Source organism: Pyrus communis, chromosome 15 (assembly GCF_041283825.1).
Source record: "Pyrus communis isolate YQ-2024b chromosome 15, ASM4128382v1, whole genome shotgun sequence".
Taxonomy (NCBI): Eukaryota; Viridiplantae; Streptophyta; class Magnoliopsida; order Rosales; family Rosaceae; genus Pyrus; species Pyrus communis.
In genome coordinates this window covers 37,958,778-37,972,363 of record NC_142579.1, presented here as the reverse complement: position 1 = coordinate 37,972,363, position 13,586 = coordinate 37,958,778, and the positions used below count along the sequence as shown (strand labels likewise).

General features: G+C 35.6%; 1 protein-coding gene and 1 long non-coding RNA gene across 6 annotated transcripts; both read left to right on the top strand.

Annotated features, from left to right (window-relative positions):
- Positions 1-1,979: 1,979 nt before the first annotated feature.
- Positions 1,980-4,954, top strand: LOC137729122 (gibberellin 20 oxidase 2-like). Its single transcript, XM_068467957.2, has 3 exons — positions 1,980-2,824; positions 3,053-3,374; positions 4,468-4,954. The coding sequence occupies exons 1-3, from the start codon at positions 2,262-2,264 to the stop codon at positions 4,741-4,743; spliced, it is 1,161 nt and encodes a 386-aa protein (XP_068324058.1). The 5' UTR covers positions 1,980-2,261; the 3' UTR covers positions 4,744-4,954.
- A 5,913-nt stretch (positions 4,955-10,867) lies between these two features.
- On the top strand, positions 10,868-13,431 carry LOC137717254 (uncharacterized). Of its 5 annotated transcripts, none has more exons than XR_015957221.1 (6): positions 10,868-11,435; positions 11,720-11,789; positions 11,901-11,981; positions 12,182-12,244; positions 13,048-13,122; positions 13,288-13,431. It is a non-coding gene; the product is annotated as an uncharacterized LOC137717254 (long non-coding RNA). The 5 variants fall into 5 exon arrangements; XR_015957220.1 differs by having other exon boundaries at positions 12,182-12,248; XR_015957219.1 differs by having other exon boundaries at positions 13,048-13,431.
- The last annotated feature ends 155 nt before the right edge of the window (positions 13,432-13,586 follow it).

Below are 13,586 nucleotides of genomic sequence, written 5' to 3'. Positions count from 1 at the left end.
GGAACCCGAAGCCAGTGAGCTCCCAAAATGCCTCGTGCTAGGTAGGGATGTGAATATACATTTAAGGATCACTCCCCTGGGCGATGTGGGATGTTACACACGTTATGTCTCTCTGCCTCTATCCTTCAATTTTAAGAACAAAAATGAAAAATTTCACATACATTTTGTGTGTGGGCATATACTAGTTTATATAAAACTAATCTCTTGCCACACACGTTGACTTTTTTATTTTTTATTTGAAAAAATAGAAAAACAAAATAATAATATATTTTAGAAAATAATAAAGTTAGTTACTAACTGTAACATCCCACATCGCCCAGGGGAGTGATCCTTAAATGTATATTCCCATCCCTACCTAGCACGAGGCCTTTTGGGAGCTCACTAGCTTCGGGTTCCGTAGGAACTCCGAAGTTAAGCGAGAATGGGGCTAGAGCAATCCCATGATGGGTGACCCACTGGGAAGTTGCTCGTGAGTTCCCAAAAACAAAACCGTGAGGGAATGGTAAGCCCAAAGCGGACAATATCGTGCTACGGTGGTGGAGCAGGCCCGGGAAGTGATCCGCCCCGGGTCAGGATGTGACACTAACTAATCCATGGGGTTCTTTTTTTGTAAATTATTTACTTTATTTGAAAATTTAATGGGAAATGGGCAATTTTGGAATTATGAACGTTTCACCATTTTTGCCTTCTCCCTTTATATTTACTATACTAGTATATGCCCATACATAAAATGTGTGTGAAATTTTTCATTTTTATTTTAAAATGGAAGGAAAGAGGAAGAGAGAGACAAAACGTGAGGGTGGGAAGAGAGGGAGAGAGGTTTATTTTTTATTTTTTAAAAAATTAGAGATGATAGAATCACTTGTAGGTGAGGCTTAAACAAAAAAAAACAAAATTTTGTTTTGTGAAATTACGTTATTGTCCTTAAATTTTTTGTTGTGATAGAAGACAAAAATGTCTCTTCACCCTCTTTTAGTTGACAAAGAGGGTTTCATTAATATGTAGTTTAGATATAGATAAAATACATTGTATTTTGTAACAAAATTAGAGCTCGTTTGGAAGTGCTTTTAAATGACTGAAAGCGTTTGTGGTGAAAATATTTTTGAAACAAATTCTTAGTAAAAATTCAAGTGAGTCCTGGAAAAACACTCGAAGTGTTTTCTGCAAATAGAACCAAGTGCTTCTTCCAAAAAATACTTAAAGTGCCCTTGGAAACCAAAATCAATTTAACCAAAAGTGGTTTTAGTCATTTAGAAAGCACTTACAAACGAGCCCTAAATGATTTCGTGTGTTTTGGTAAGAGAAATTTACCCTACATGTAGGTATACAAAGGATAAACCCAAACAAATATATTTGTATTAAGATGTTTTAACCAACTCTTACTGTGTTCAATGTACATGCCACATACAATACACCCAACTCATTACTGTGTTCATTGTCTATCGTATTTACTTCTCAATTTGGTTTACTTCCCAAATACATGAGTTTTAGTGGCGGTTGTCTATCGTGTTTACTTCTATATTTCATTATTTCTTATCTAATTAATGTGAAGTACATTGTATTTATAAAATAAAATACAAAATTAGTAAGGGCGGACCCATTAAGGAGCAAGGGGGTCAGCCGACCCTTTGAACTTTGGTGAATCTCCATAGATGACTTGGGTGCTGCCCCTTTAAAGGTTGGAGTTGCTGTTCATACATGCTCTCCAACTAGTTGATAAATTTTAAGATTATTTTATGTGTAAGAAATGTTCGTGAATTTTTACATGTGGCCTTTCGAATTATTTTTCCTAGATCCGCCATAGAAAATTAGTAAACGATTTCTTGTGTTTTGGTAAGAGAAATTTACCATACGATGTTTTAATCAAATTCATTATTGTGTTCAATGTACACCCAACTCATTATTGTGTTCATTTTATTTATGGAAAAGGATCCAACCTCTATATTTTCTTTAAAATCAATCTTCCAAATACGCTCGTTACGTACCAAAAAAAATTACTGATAAGATTCAGTGTTTTGGCAACGAAATACAGATCGTTCATTCAGCCAAATATTTCCTTTGAAATCAATTTCCAAATATAATCGTGTATACACACGAACGTTGGCTGTCCAAATACCAGACCCCAAGTTTCTTTCCCCACCCTTTGGAACACTCCTCTTATGAATTCTATATAAATTGGAACCTATCTTGGCCTATTCTCACAATTGTTCGTGTCTCCTTAGCCGAAAAAGAAAATTGTCCGTGTCCTACAATACCAAACTATGGATTCGAGTGCCTCAGTTCTCTTGTCCTCTCCATCAAAGCTCGAAAACCATCAGGAAACCAATGGCCATATCCAAAAGGGAGGTATTGCTCCTTTCATTGACTCATCATATTTGCAAAAACAATCCCATGTCCCCACTGGTTTCATTTGGCCTGAACGACACTTGGTTGCTGCTCTTGAGGAGCTCAATGAACCATTGGTGGATCTTGAGGGTTTCTTCAAGGGTGATGCTGTGGCAACCGAGCATGCTGCCAAGCTCATTAGGGCATCTTGCTTGAGCCATGGTTTTTTCCAAGTGACCAACCACGGCGTTGATCCAAATCTCCTCAAACTCGCTGATGATCACATGGATCATTTCTTCAAGCTCCCCGTCGAAGAGAAAGCAAAGGTGAAAAGGGTACCTGGTAGCCCTTGGGGTTATTCTGGGTCTCATGCTGATCGATTCTCAACCAATTTGCCATGGAAGGAAACTTTGTCTTTTGGTTTCCAAGCGAATGGCACCGACACAGTTGTGGCGGATTTCTTCAAGTCCAAACTAGGCGAAGATTTTGAACAAACAGGGTAAGTCTTATTTATAAATGGTACATGATCAGTAGTGCTACATGACTCACACTAATTACGTTTGTTTTTCTTACACGTGTGGGCAGCATTTTCTAAATAGTATTTTTATAAACAAGCTGGACGTGTTTAATTTAGTGTTTGCAAACAAATTAAACACAAGTTAATTTAAAAGTACACAAAATATTATAAACACTACTCTTAATTTGCTTCCTAATTTGTTTTATATAGGCTGGTCTATCAAAAGTACTGTGAATCAATGAATGTTTTGGCTCTTTCAATAATGGAACTGCTTGCAATCAGCTTGGGAGTGGATCGGATGCATTACAGAGAATTCTTTGAAGATGCTCACTCAATCATGAGGTGCAACTTCTACCCGACTTGCCAAGAGCCAAGTCTTTCTCTCGGAACCGGACCTCATTGTGATCCAACATCCTTGACCATACTCAATCAAGACCAAGTTGGAGGGCTTGATGTGTTTGTCAACAAGAAGTGGCATTCGGTTCGACCGATTCAAGGTGCCCTAGTCATCAACATTGGTGATACCTTCTCGGTACGCATACATGCCCTTATAATTGATAAGGAATATTTAGGATAGTAATTATGCTTGAGTAATATTGGTTTCCCCACCAAGTTTGTACGTGGCACCACTATGGTTTCATAGATTAATCAATTTTAGGAAAAAAAACTGTGGCCACTCCAACAAAAAGAAAAAAACAAGGTGTCTTTCCATCAATGTTCCAGATTATGGATATTAGGAATTCTTGACGTACAAGAATAGTAAAGGATTGATAGGGGGGCTGGGTTAGTGTTAACAGAAAATACAAGAATCCTAGTGGCTAGTGGCCGGCCCCCATTAGCATTTGTACAATCTGCGGTTTTGTTGCACACGCGTAAACACATGCATATTTTTGGTGCAAATATTAGGGTTTTGTATGTGTATATTCTAGAAAAAAAAAAACCAAATTAATGAGTCTCAATGTATGGCATGGCAGACAAGCAATGAGTACTCAAAGCCACTGGGAACAGGTAGTGTCATGATGCATATGTTGAGAGTATTGAAGAATGCAATGAAAATAATAATCAATGCCCCATCAATTAACATTATCAAGTAATTGTTTGTGTATAAATTGTTCCCTGCATGCACAGATATACTATATATGTATATATATATATATATATATTTTTTTTTTTTTTTTTTGTCAAACGATAAATTTGGTTAAATTAATTAGGAGCTGACATGATTCAAAATCAGACCGTAACACAAGGATTTAACACATTTTCACCGTGGTAAAGGGCCAACTTGCACTACATATTTTGTTCTCATAAAGTTGAATAGTGCGATTACCAATAATTGAATCCAAATCCTCACCGGATCCTCTTTGTGAGGATTCAAGGGATCTGTGAATCGTGTCCATTCATCGTACATCGTGCGATCAGAAATCATTTTAAAATTTTTTGTTTAAAATTAAATAAAAACAGTACCTGATAAAAATTGATTGCACGATGTACAATGAACGGACAATATTCACGGATCCCTAAGATTCTCACCAAAAGGATCTGGAGAGGATCCTGTTGGCCAATAATTATATAGTTTACTAATTTATTAATTAATTAATCAATATTTTAATTATGTTTGTATATAGGCATTATCGAATGGGAAATACAAGAGTTGCTTGCATAGGGCAACGGTGAACAGGCACAAGGAGAGGAGATCGTTGGCGTTCTTTTTGTGCCCAATGGATGACAAGGTTGTGAAGCCCCCCGAGGATCTTCTGCGCAAAGAACAAGAGACAAGAAAATACCCGGATTTCACATGGTCAGATTTGCTCCGATTCACTCAATGCCATTACAGGGCTGATGAAGCTACCCTCCAAAACTTCACCAATTGGTTCCTATCTGAATCCAACTCCACCAATTAAAATATATCTCTAGCTAGCTAGCAATGGAGTAGTACACAGTTGAAGTTCTCTGGTTCTCTAGTTCTATGAGAGGGTGCGCGCTCATGTAAGAGAGTGATATTTTTATATTAAACAGTGTACACAGTTGATCGAGTTGTAAGGGTACTTAACCAATTATTGGTTAAGTAGCTAGCTAGTTTCAATAATAAATATTAATAATCTTAGTTATCAATGAATGCTCATTTTTAATTGTATTACCATATGCATGCAGGAGTTCTTCTTTTCCTTTCTCTCTGTTTTTGCCTTGTAAATATCTCATAGTTTGACTCATCACAGTCGGGTTAGGTAAGAATCAGATGTAGTGTTAGTCCCTTTAGTTACACACTGACGTTGACGGTGACAGCAAATCTCCAAAGACAAAACGGTCGTATATAATCTAACTCTAGCAAGAATCACAAAAGGAGATAAAAGATTGCCTCCATGTCTCTATTTGAATGTACCTACACCGTCGTACATGTCATTTAGTTATCTTTTGATTTATTTAATTTAACCGATAGATAAAAGAGGAGAGCGTAACAGATGAAAATGAGAATGCATAAGTTACTCGTCAGTTAAATATGTTTTCACGATTTCGAGGGAATCCACTTGTACATTTTACTGGGACATGCAAAGCTTCACGAAAAAATAAAAACCCTGACACGAGGCTTTTTTTTTTTTTTTTCCTTTGCAATATAGGACAACCAAGATGGACGTCCCAAGGAGGAAACAAATAAATTTGTTAGGAGCCAAAGCTACGGACAACCAAAACTCCCTTTAGTCTCAACTCAGATGGTCTTCAGCTAGAGACCAACCAACCACATTTGTTGGGATCGAAAGGAGATAGAAGGACTGCAGAGGTAGGTCTATAAATCTGTATGCGCGTGTTTTAAGTATTCAAATGTTTGTGTTTAGTAAGTTAAAACTATCATGCTTCAACTTGTACTTTTGTAGTTTATAACAACTATTTTCCCAACGAGTAATGCAAGCATTGGCAGATTATATATTATATGTTTCCATATATATGTTGATCAACACAAAAATATGTTTATGTTGTCAAAATGTGAATATAAACCACATAGAATCTAGCTTTCTTTTAACTGAAATAACTCAAAATCTCAGTTAATGGAGAGTTAACCTATTTAGATATTTAGAATTTAGATGATTGATCCAAAAGTAGGTGGTGGGGTTGTTTTACCAAATGATCATATCGAAGAAAGTCTTAAAAGCAAATTAAAGAAAACGAGACAAAACTGGAACATCTCCAAGTGTGAATGATCTTGTTAATTAATAAAGCTCTGTTGGAGAAGATAACAATTTACCGCAATTCAAGTTCAATGTGTTTAGCTCGTTAAATAATTATTTCGTTTTTAGTTTTTACTTTTGTTTTAGTGTAATAAAGAAAAAGGTAAGGAAAATGAGAGTCGAAGAAGAGTGGATGAATGATATTACGAAAAAGACAAAAGCAAAACTAAAAAGATGAAAACTAAACCAACAGCAAAAAATTGTTTTAAATTGTTTTCACTTTCAATTAGTTTTTCTTTTGTTGTACTAAAAAAAATAGTTTTTGTTTTGTTCACTCTTCTTTCTTTTCCTATCTCCCATCACCTTTCGTCATCCCTTCCCCCTCTATATATTTTCCTCATATCTCATAAACAAAAAGTCAAAACAAAAAACTACAAGCAAAAAATGGTTATTAAAACGTCTCATGTTTTGTACTTGGTAGGAAATACATAATGCATGCATTTATAAATTGGACCCCTTAATTATGTTTATGTTTATGTTTGCCGATCGATACAAAAATATACATGTTAGTCCGTGTTTCAATGAAGATGAAAATCCTAGCTCGGCCCCCACCGATGGCTATACAAGTATTGATCCCCTTATAAGTGGACTAATATTATATTCCCCATTGAAAACAACTTGGTTCTAGAAGTGGTGCAATATTGGATAAGCTAACAAGTAGTAGTACGTACAAATAAACGCAAATTATGGACTGATCAATCGGGCCAATATTTAAGCAATGTCAATAATTCAGAGGCCACTAACAGCTACGATTTTGGTTCTTTAAAAGAAGGGCAGCAACGTGCATGATTTCATTTCTGTCTAGCAGGTTTGCCAGCAGGTTGGACAAATATTTGGGACCCTTGGTATCGAATTTTCCCAGCAGAGGTGTAATCAGAAATTTCCTAAAGTCATCGATTTGTTCTACATTTCTCTAGATTGATCCCGACTCTTATTACAGCAGTTTTCGATTGAATTGAAATACTGAAATTTTGGATAAAGAAATTTACACAGATTGCACAGGTGAAGTGATTAACCTTTTAGATGAAGCATGTGCATCAGATTATATTAACGTCACATTCGAAAGAAGGGACCAAGTTTTGTTTTTCTTTCTTGTTTTTTTATTTTTTTATTTTTTATTTTTTTAGTCCGGAGGGACAAAGATTGTTAACGGAGTAAAACAGAAGGACCAAATTGGTCAAATATTTGAGCAAAGCAAAAAGATAAAATTGGTATTTAACTGAGAAGATATGTAATTAAGTAGTTAATATATATTTTCCGTGCAAAGATATATATTTAACCTTGTTTTTGGAGGCACTCAAAAGTTTCAAATTTTGTTGGTTGACAACAGGGCATAAGCCCGAAAGAAAAGGAAAAATTACATAATAATATTATGAGGCCACAAGACCTCACTTATATCTATAACTAGCAACTGACGACAAGAAGGAAGAGCTTACGAATTTCACAAGATCAACTTTGGTGCATAAGGGTACAACAATTCAGTACTAAACTTCCTAGAAGGTGATTATCCACTTTTGCATTTGAAATCAATTGTACTACAAGCACATAAGATCTCACCTCGACCAAGATTAGAACAAAAGCCATAAAACTACCTCGACGAGTTTCTGAGGTCACCACCAGCATCGATGAAATTGGCCACCCCCTGTGACGCCCATAACATTAAGCTTTATCCAACCCTCAGGAGGAGATTCCCAATAAAGAAAAACATGTGTTCGAATGGGCGTTATGGAGGAAACCATCTTCCTTTGAAGCCAATCTTTCAAGTAGGCAATAATAACAGATTTGGATCATTATGAAGAGCAAAATCCTATTAAAAAATACTTTAATTTGTTTCGCCAGGGCAACAAGAACCAACAAGTGATACAAAAAATAAGCCTCTATTCCAGATTATCCAAGACTAATGTTTTGGAAGAGAAATTATTTTGGAATCAATTAGTAGTACATGCATCAGTAAAAATTGATCAGGAAACAGGAAAACTTCTCCAAAGACGTGAATAATTGGTACAAAAGCAACATCATATCTGCTGCTATGAAGAATCTGTAGCCAAACTCGTTGAGCATTGGTTAATAATTTGTCTAGCAACACAAAACAAGGAAAAGAGAGCACTTTAGGAGGAAGATGCAACTTTCAGATAAAGCTTCATCGTCACTTGGTATTCATATTAGCACTTAGATCTAACACATAGGCAAACTTCACAATTAAATTACTATCACTAATTGATCCCTATATACAATTGTCTGATGAGCCACCAATTTTATCCACAAGTATTATTAAAGCACTAGGCAAGTCTTTGGAGAAACTTCATATTTTTCTGCCAATGAGGTGTTGTGCCTAAAGAAAAAACTTAAGAGAGTGCTTTAACGCCCACAAATATTTCTATAAGCCTAAGGTCATAATTATATGGGAGTTTTAACGAAACATTTCCGGTACTGTTCATTTTTAACGAAAATGATATTTTTACTCTAAAAAGTCACTTCTGGTACTATTCATTTACGACGCCTTTTTATCATTTTGATTAAAACTTAAAATTTTCAAATTATTTTCATTAGTTTTCTTTAACTTTATATGTTTTGCCAACCAATCAAAGTACAGATGTTCAGCCCACCTAATATTTGTTTTAGGCTTAATTGTTTGTACGTTCCATTTTTCTCCTTGAAATTGCAACTTTGTGAGTTTATTTTTTTGTTTTCACTGATTTTGTCATGTCATCCATTTCATAAAGTTGGTCAAGAAAATGGTTAAATTAGCTGATGTGAAACTGACCAAAAAACCAATGTTTTTACTTTGACACATGAACTTATTATTCTAGGTCGGAACAAGTTGATAGGATCCTTTTTTTACATCTTCATGTCTCCTAAGAACATATTATGTACAATATGGTGCAAAGTGAGTGACACAGCCCGACCCGGAATGTCCACTAGGACTTCGAATCGAGTTGTACTGGTCGACACCCGAAAGGTGACGAAGCCAAAAAGTGCAATGATGATAAAAAAAAAATATGAATTAATTTGAACTTAAGAGTGTCTAAATACCAGAAGGCGCTGTGAGCGGGAATGGGCATGGTCGGGGTCCAAAGCGGACAATATCGCGTTACGGTAGTGAAGTGGGCCTGGGATGTGACAGTGAGTACATCTATTTTGTTTTTTTTTTGTTTTTGTTTTTTTTTGTTTTTTTTAGTTTTGACAAAAAAATGACATTTTTTTCAATTATTAATTTTTTTAATTTGGAGAGTAATTCGCACCATAAACTTGCAAAGATGATAGACGCAACAGATTCTACACTAAAGCACACATAAAATCATCCTTAAAATAAAAGATCACATCAATTCAGCGAACGAGATGGAAACCACTAATGAACTCATTTCACACTAACTACATTGTTTGTAGTCTTGCAGATAGATAATTCCCTTTATGAACTCATATATTTAACTAAGATAATTCCCTTTCGACTCTAGCCACCCACATACATTTTATATAAAATATGATTCATTGCTCTAAATCCTTTTTATTTTTGTATATGGCTGGTTCTTCAAACAATTCCAAAAGCCAAATTTTTGTTCTGGTAATTCTGTCTCGCGTGCTTCATAACAAGTGTTTACTTTAGAGGGTTGTTGACTTCCTCCAATAATGGTTGGTAACTTGGGTTAAGTTAAATATAGTAATAGTGCTTCCTCTTGATAAATTGGTAGTCTCGATCCTTTTAGAGAACCAGTTACATTTTCTATTTTATTATATTAGCGGCTCCAAACATCTGAATTCATTACAGTATTTGTTGTATTGTCTATGATTTTCATACAAATCATGGTATGTGAATCTTCTTTGGGTTTATCTTGGAACGTCAATTAATTTTAAAGTTTATTTATATACAACAATTAAACTTTATCCTACTAAGTACGATCAACTGTATGAATTCTAAAATGTTATTACGCTCAGTTTTACGCAAAATATTTTGTTAACTCAAAGTATTCCATATCTTTTATTATAGTTTATTTCAAAGTCTTCCTAGGTCTTTTTTACCCCTTTTACCCTTAGCTTCCCTTGCATAGCCGCATCTTCTAACCCAAACATATATAGGTCTTCGGTTCAAGTGTCTAAATCATCATAACCAATTTTCTCTCATTTTGTCTTTAATTACGACCACTCCTACTTTAACTCATATATCTTCGTTCTTAATCCTATCATTTCTTGTGTGCTCACACATCTAACAAAGCATCCTTATCTCCATTGCATTTTCCTTCATACTCCTAATCCAATTGTGACATCTCATCTCGAAATTTATTGTATTTTATTCTTAGTAGTAGTAAAATTATCAGAATGCTCATGAGATGCCACGTAGGCCTTCCATGCAGACCTCAACTTTCCTTTCACTTTTTTACCCTTATTTTACTATTTTTGAATAGTGCTTATTTTTGCGAACGTGTGAACATAAGCAGAACTTAATTCGGAATTGTGACGAACCAGTTATGTTCGAAACTATGTAAAAGGGAATTGTTATTAGCACTTCAAAAATCTCATTTACACTCTAAATTTTTTATATTAAAAAAGAAAAAAATACTTATGAAGAGTGTAGAATAAGATTTTTGACATGCTAATAACATTTTTAACGTAAAATTACCGGGATAATTTGAAAACTTGAACCGTGGCTTGTTGCAGTAGGCTGCCCTGGTCTTGTCTATCTGATGACCCTGGTGCAGACTAAATGCATGCATGGGTTTGAAAAATTCAACATCACATGGGTTGTGGACAAGTGTGTTATTAAAATAATATTTCTTCTGTTGAAAACCCACACTTGTTCCATCACACACGTGACCATAGTTTTCTTCCTTTTCGGCCGGTCTCTTATTTTCTCTCCCGTTGCTTTCTTTCTTCAAAAACCGATCCCCTATCCAAATAAACTGAGTTTTTTTAAACAAAAGATTCGTGAAGTTAAAAATTATAATTGAATCAAATTTCAATAATACGAATATTTTGCTCAATAAATTCAGTTTATTTGGAGCCGGAAGGATCCGATTCCCTCTCTCCCCTCCCTCACGTCGCATCTCTCACTATTTCCCTTTTCACTTCACAACTCTCTCTCTCTCTCTCTCTCTCTCTCTACCCACTCACTCAACAATTAATTTCCACTTTCATTTCACTCATCTCTCTCAACCTCTCTCATTGCACTCCCTCATTTTTCTGAAAACCTCACTCTCTCTAAACCCGAGAGAAGAGAGCTCTCACTCTCCCACTTACCTTCACAACTAAGCCCTATTTTCTACATATTCGAAGTCTGTGGGGTGCAAGGATCGTGGTCTTGCATGTGAGATCGCTGCAGTGAGGACCTCGGCACCATTGAAGTTGAGAGCTCCATAGCTCTCAAAGCTTGAACCCAGGTGAACTATGCCTTGTTCTCTAAATTTCTGGGTTTATGGATGATATTTTAACCTATGTGATGTTGAATTATAAGTTTAAATTGAGGGTTCACTCTCTATCATCATCTGTGCTTCGAACTCAAACCCGACGATGAACTCCGGCGAAATGCCGTCGAGTTCAAAGTTGGTGGGTGTTCCCAACACATCAAATCTCTCCCTCTATGTCTCTGTGATAGATTGGGAGTAGTCTTGAACTCAATCTCGAGCTCTAACCCCTGCATGCATGTTTATACTTTTTCCCCCAGTTTCCGGCGAAGGATCGCGGAATTGCAGGCCATTTCCAACTAGTTCCGGCACAACTTGTGTCCCAATTAGGTATATTTTTTCTCCTTACCTCTTGAGCTTCATTTTGGCTTTTGAATCTTTGAATTTGGTTGAAAAATGAGCCCGTTATGACCATTTGAAGTTTTCCGGCCACATCGCCAGTTTTCGGCGGTTGCAGCGGCAAACGGAAGTCCAGATCCGCGACCCGAATCCAGATCCGAACCCGGAATCCGCCCCGGCCCGGTTCGAAAATGCATATGGAATATTCTCTGAAAATATTCCAGGGAATATTTTCTAGAATATTTTGTGTTTGACTTTTTACAAACTTTGCTCGAAATCCCTCTTAGCGTATTTCGACAATCTGATTTCAAATTTGCACTCTGTTTTCTCAAATTTGACCGTTTAAATTGAGTTTTACTAATGCGTCACAATGTTATACTTAGGTGCGATAACTATCAGAGACTCCGACTTTCTCAGCTTGAAAGGATGTGACTTCGCAAGTATTTGTGAGTGAGTCTATTTATTTTTAGGTATATATATGTATATGTGGATTTTCTCGACAATTGCTTTCATTACTAAGATGTGACATGTCATATTTAGTTTTACAAATAGACTTGTCATACACTTTATGTTTTTAATATTATTTGTGAGTATAAACTTGTGATATTCTTACGTTTTATTTGCTCAGGATTACATATTTGCACGTTGTCTCTTAGTTATTTGTATTATCCTTAGCCAAGGACTAGCTTCATGTGTAGTTCACATGCACCGTTTTCATTCACTTTGGATACAGAGTTAGATGTCAGCCTGTCCTTTTGTATGATGTGATGTTTTTGACTCGTATGTGATGCTACTAGCGCAATTCACGTGATGGAGGACTAAAATGTAAACCATGCACCGTTTTCATTCACTTTGGATATAGAGTTAGATGTCAGCCTGTCCTTTTGTGTGATGTGATGTTTTGGACTCTATGTGATGCTACTAGCGCAATTCACGTGATGGAGGACTAGAATGTAAAACCTACACCCAACATGTTCCATTGTTTGAATATCTTTGCAGTGGATTTGTGTGCCTACATAAATTAATGAGCATTAATTTCTTATAATAATGGTTTGAGACTTAATGTTGAGATATCTTGTTGAACCCTACATATTTAACTCACTTCTGCTGCAGGTACCTATTGCATACTATTACCATAATATTTTTGGGAAATCATATACTTGTTTTACAGCGAGGGGTTACACTTTTCGAAAAGGTTTTACAAAACTTTATTTTCAGGTCCACTCATCTTTGTTTTTTGCTCATCCAGGATTTTTAGTGGCAGAGATTTCATGACGACGAAGATTGTTGGTAAAAGCTGTTACGTAGAAAACTTCTCCTTTCGGTATAAATGTCTGCTTTTCTTTTAATACAATTTATCTATGCTTTGACATCATTTGTATGATATGGGTTCAATCATGCTTACATGCACTCTAAATTAGTCATTTTTTTGTTTTAATTTATTCACATTTTCCACATCATTACACTTTATGGCTTCGTCACCTTCCAGGTGTCGGCCAACACATCGCAATTTGTATGTTTAGATGGACATTCAGGGTCAGGATATGTCACCAAAGGCCTGCTTATTTGGCCCCTTTGTCCAGTCAAAATGTAAAAGTATCGACTATTTAATCATGACCTGATGGTTCTTTTATTTTATTCAATCCAATTATTAAAAATTATTAAAAAAATATATGAGAAGTTAAAAGGGGTGCGTTAGAATCATTTTCTTAAATTTGAATTAGTTAATTCTTAATGCTTGTTTAAGAAAAACCCTGGTGTTACATAAAATTTTGATTTTGATGATTC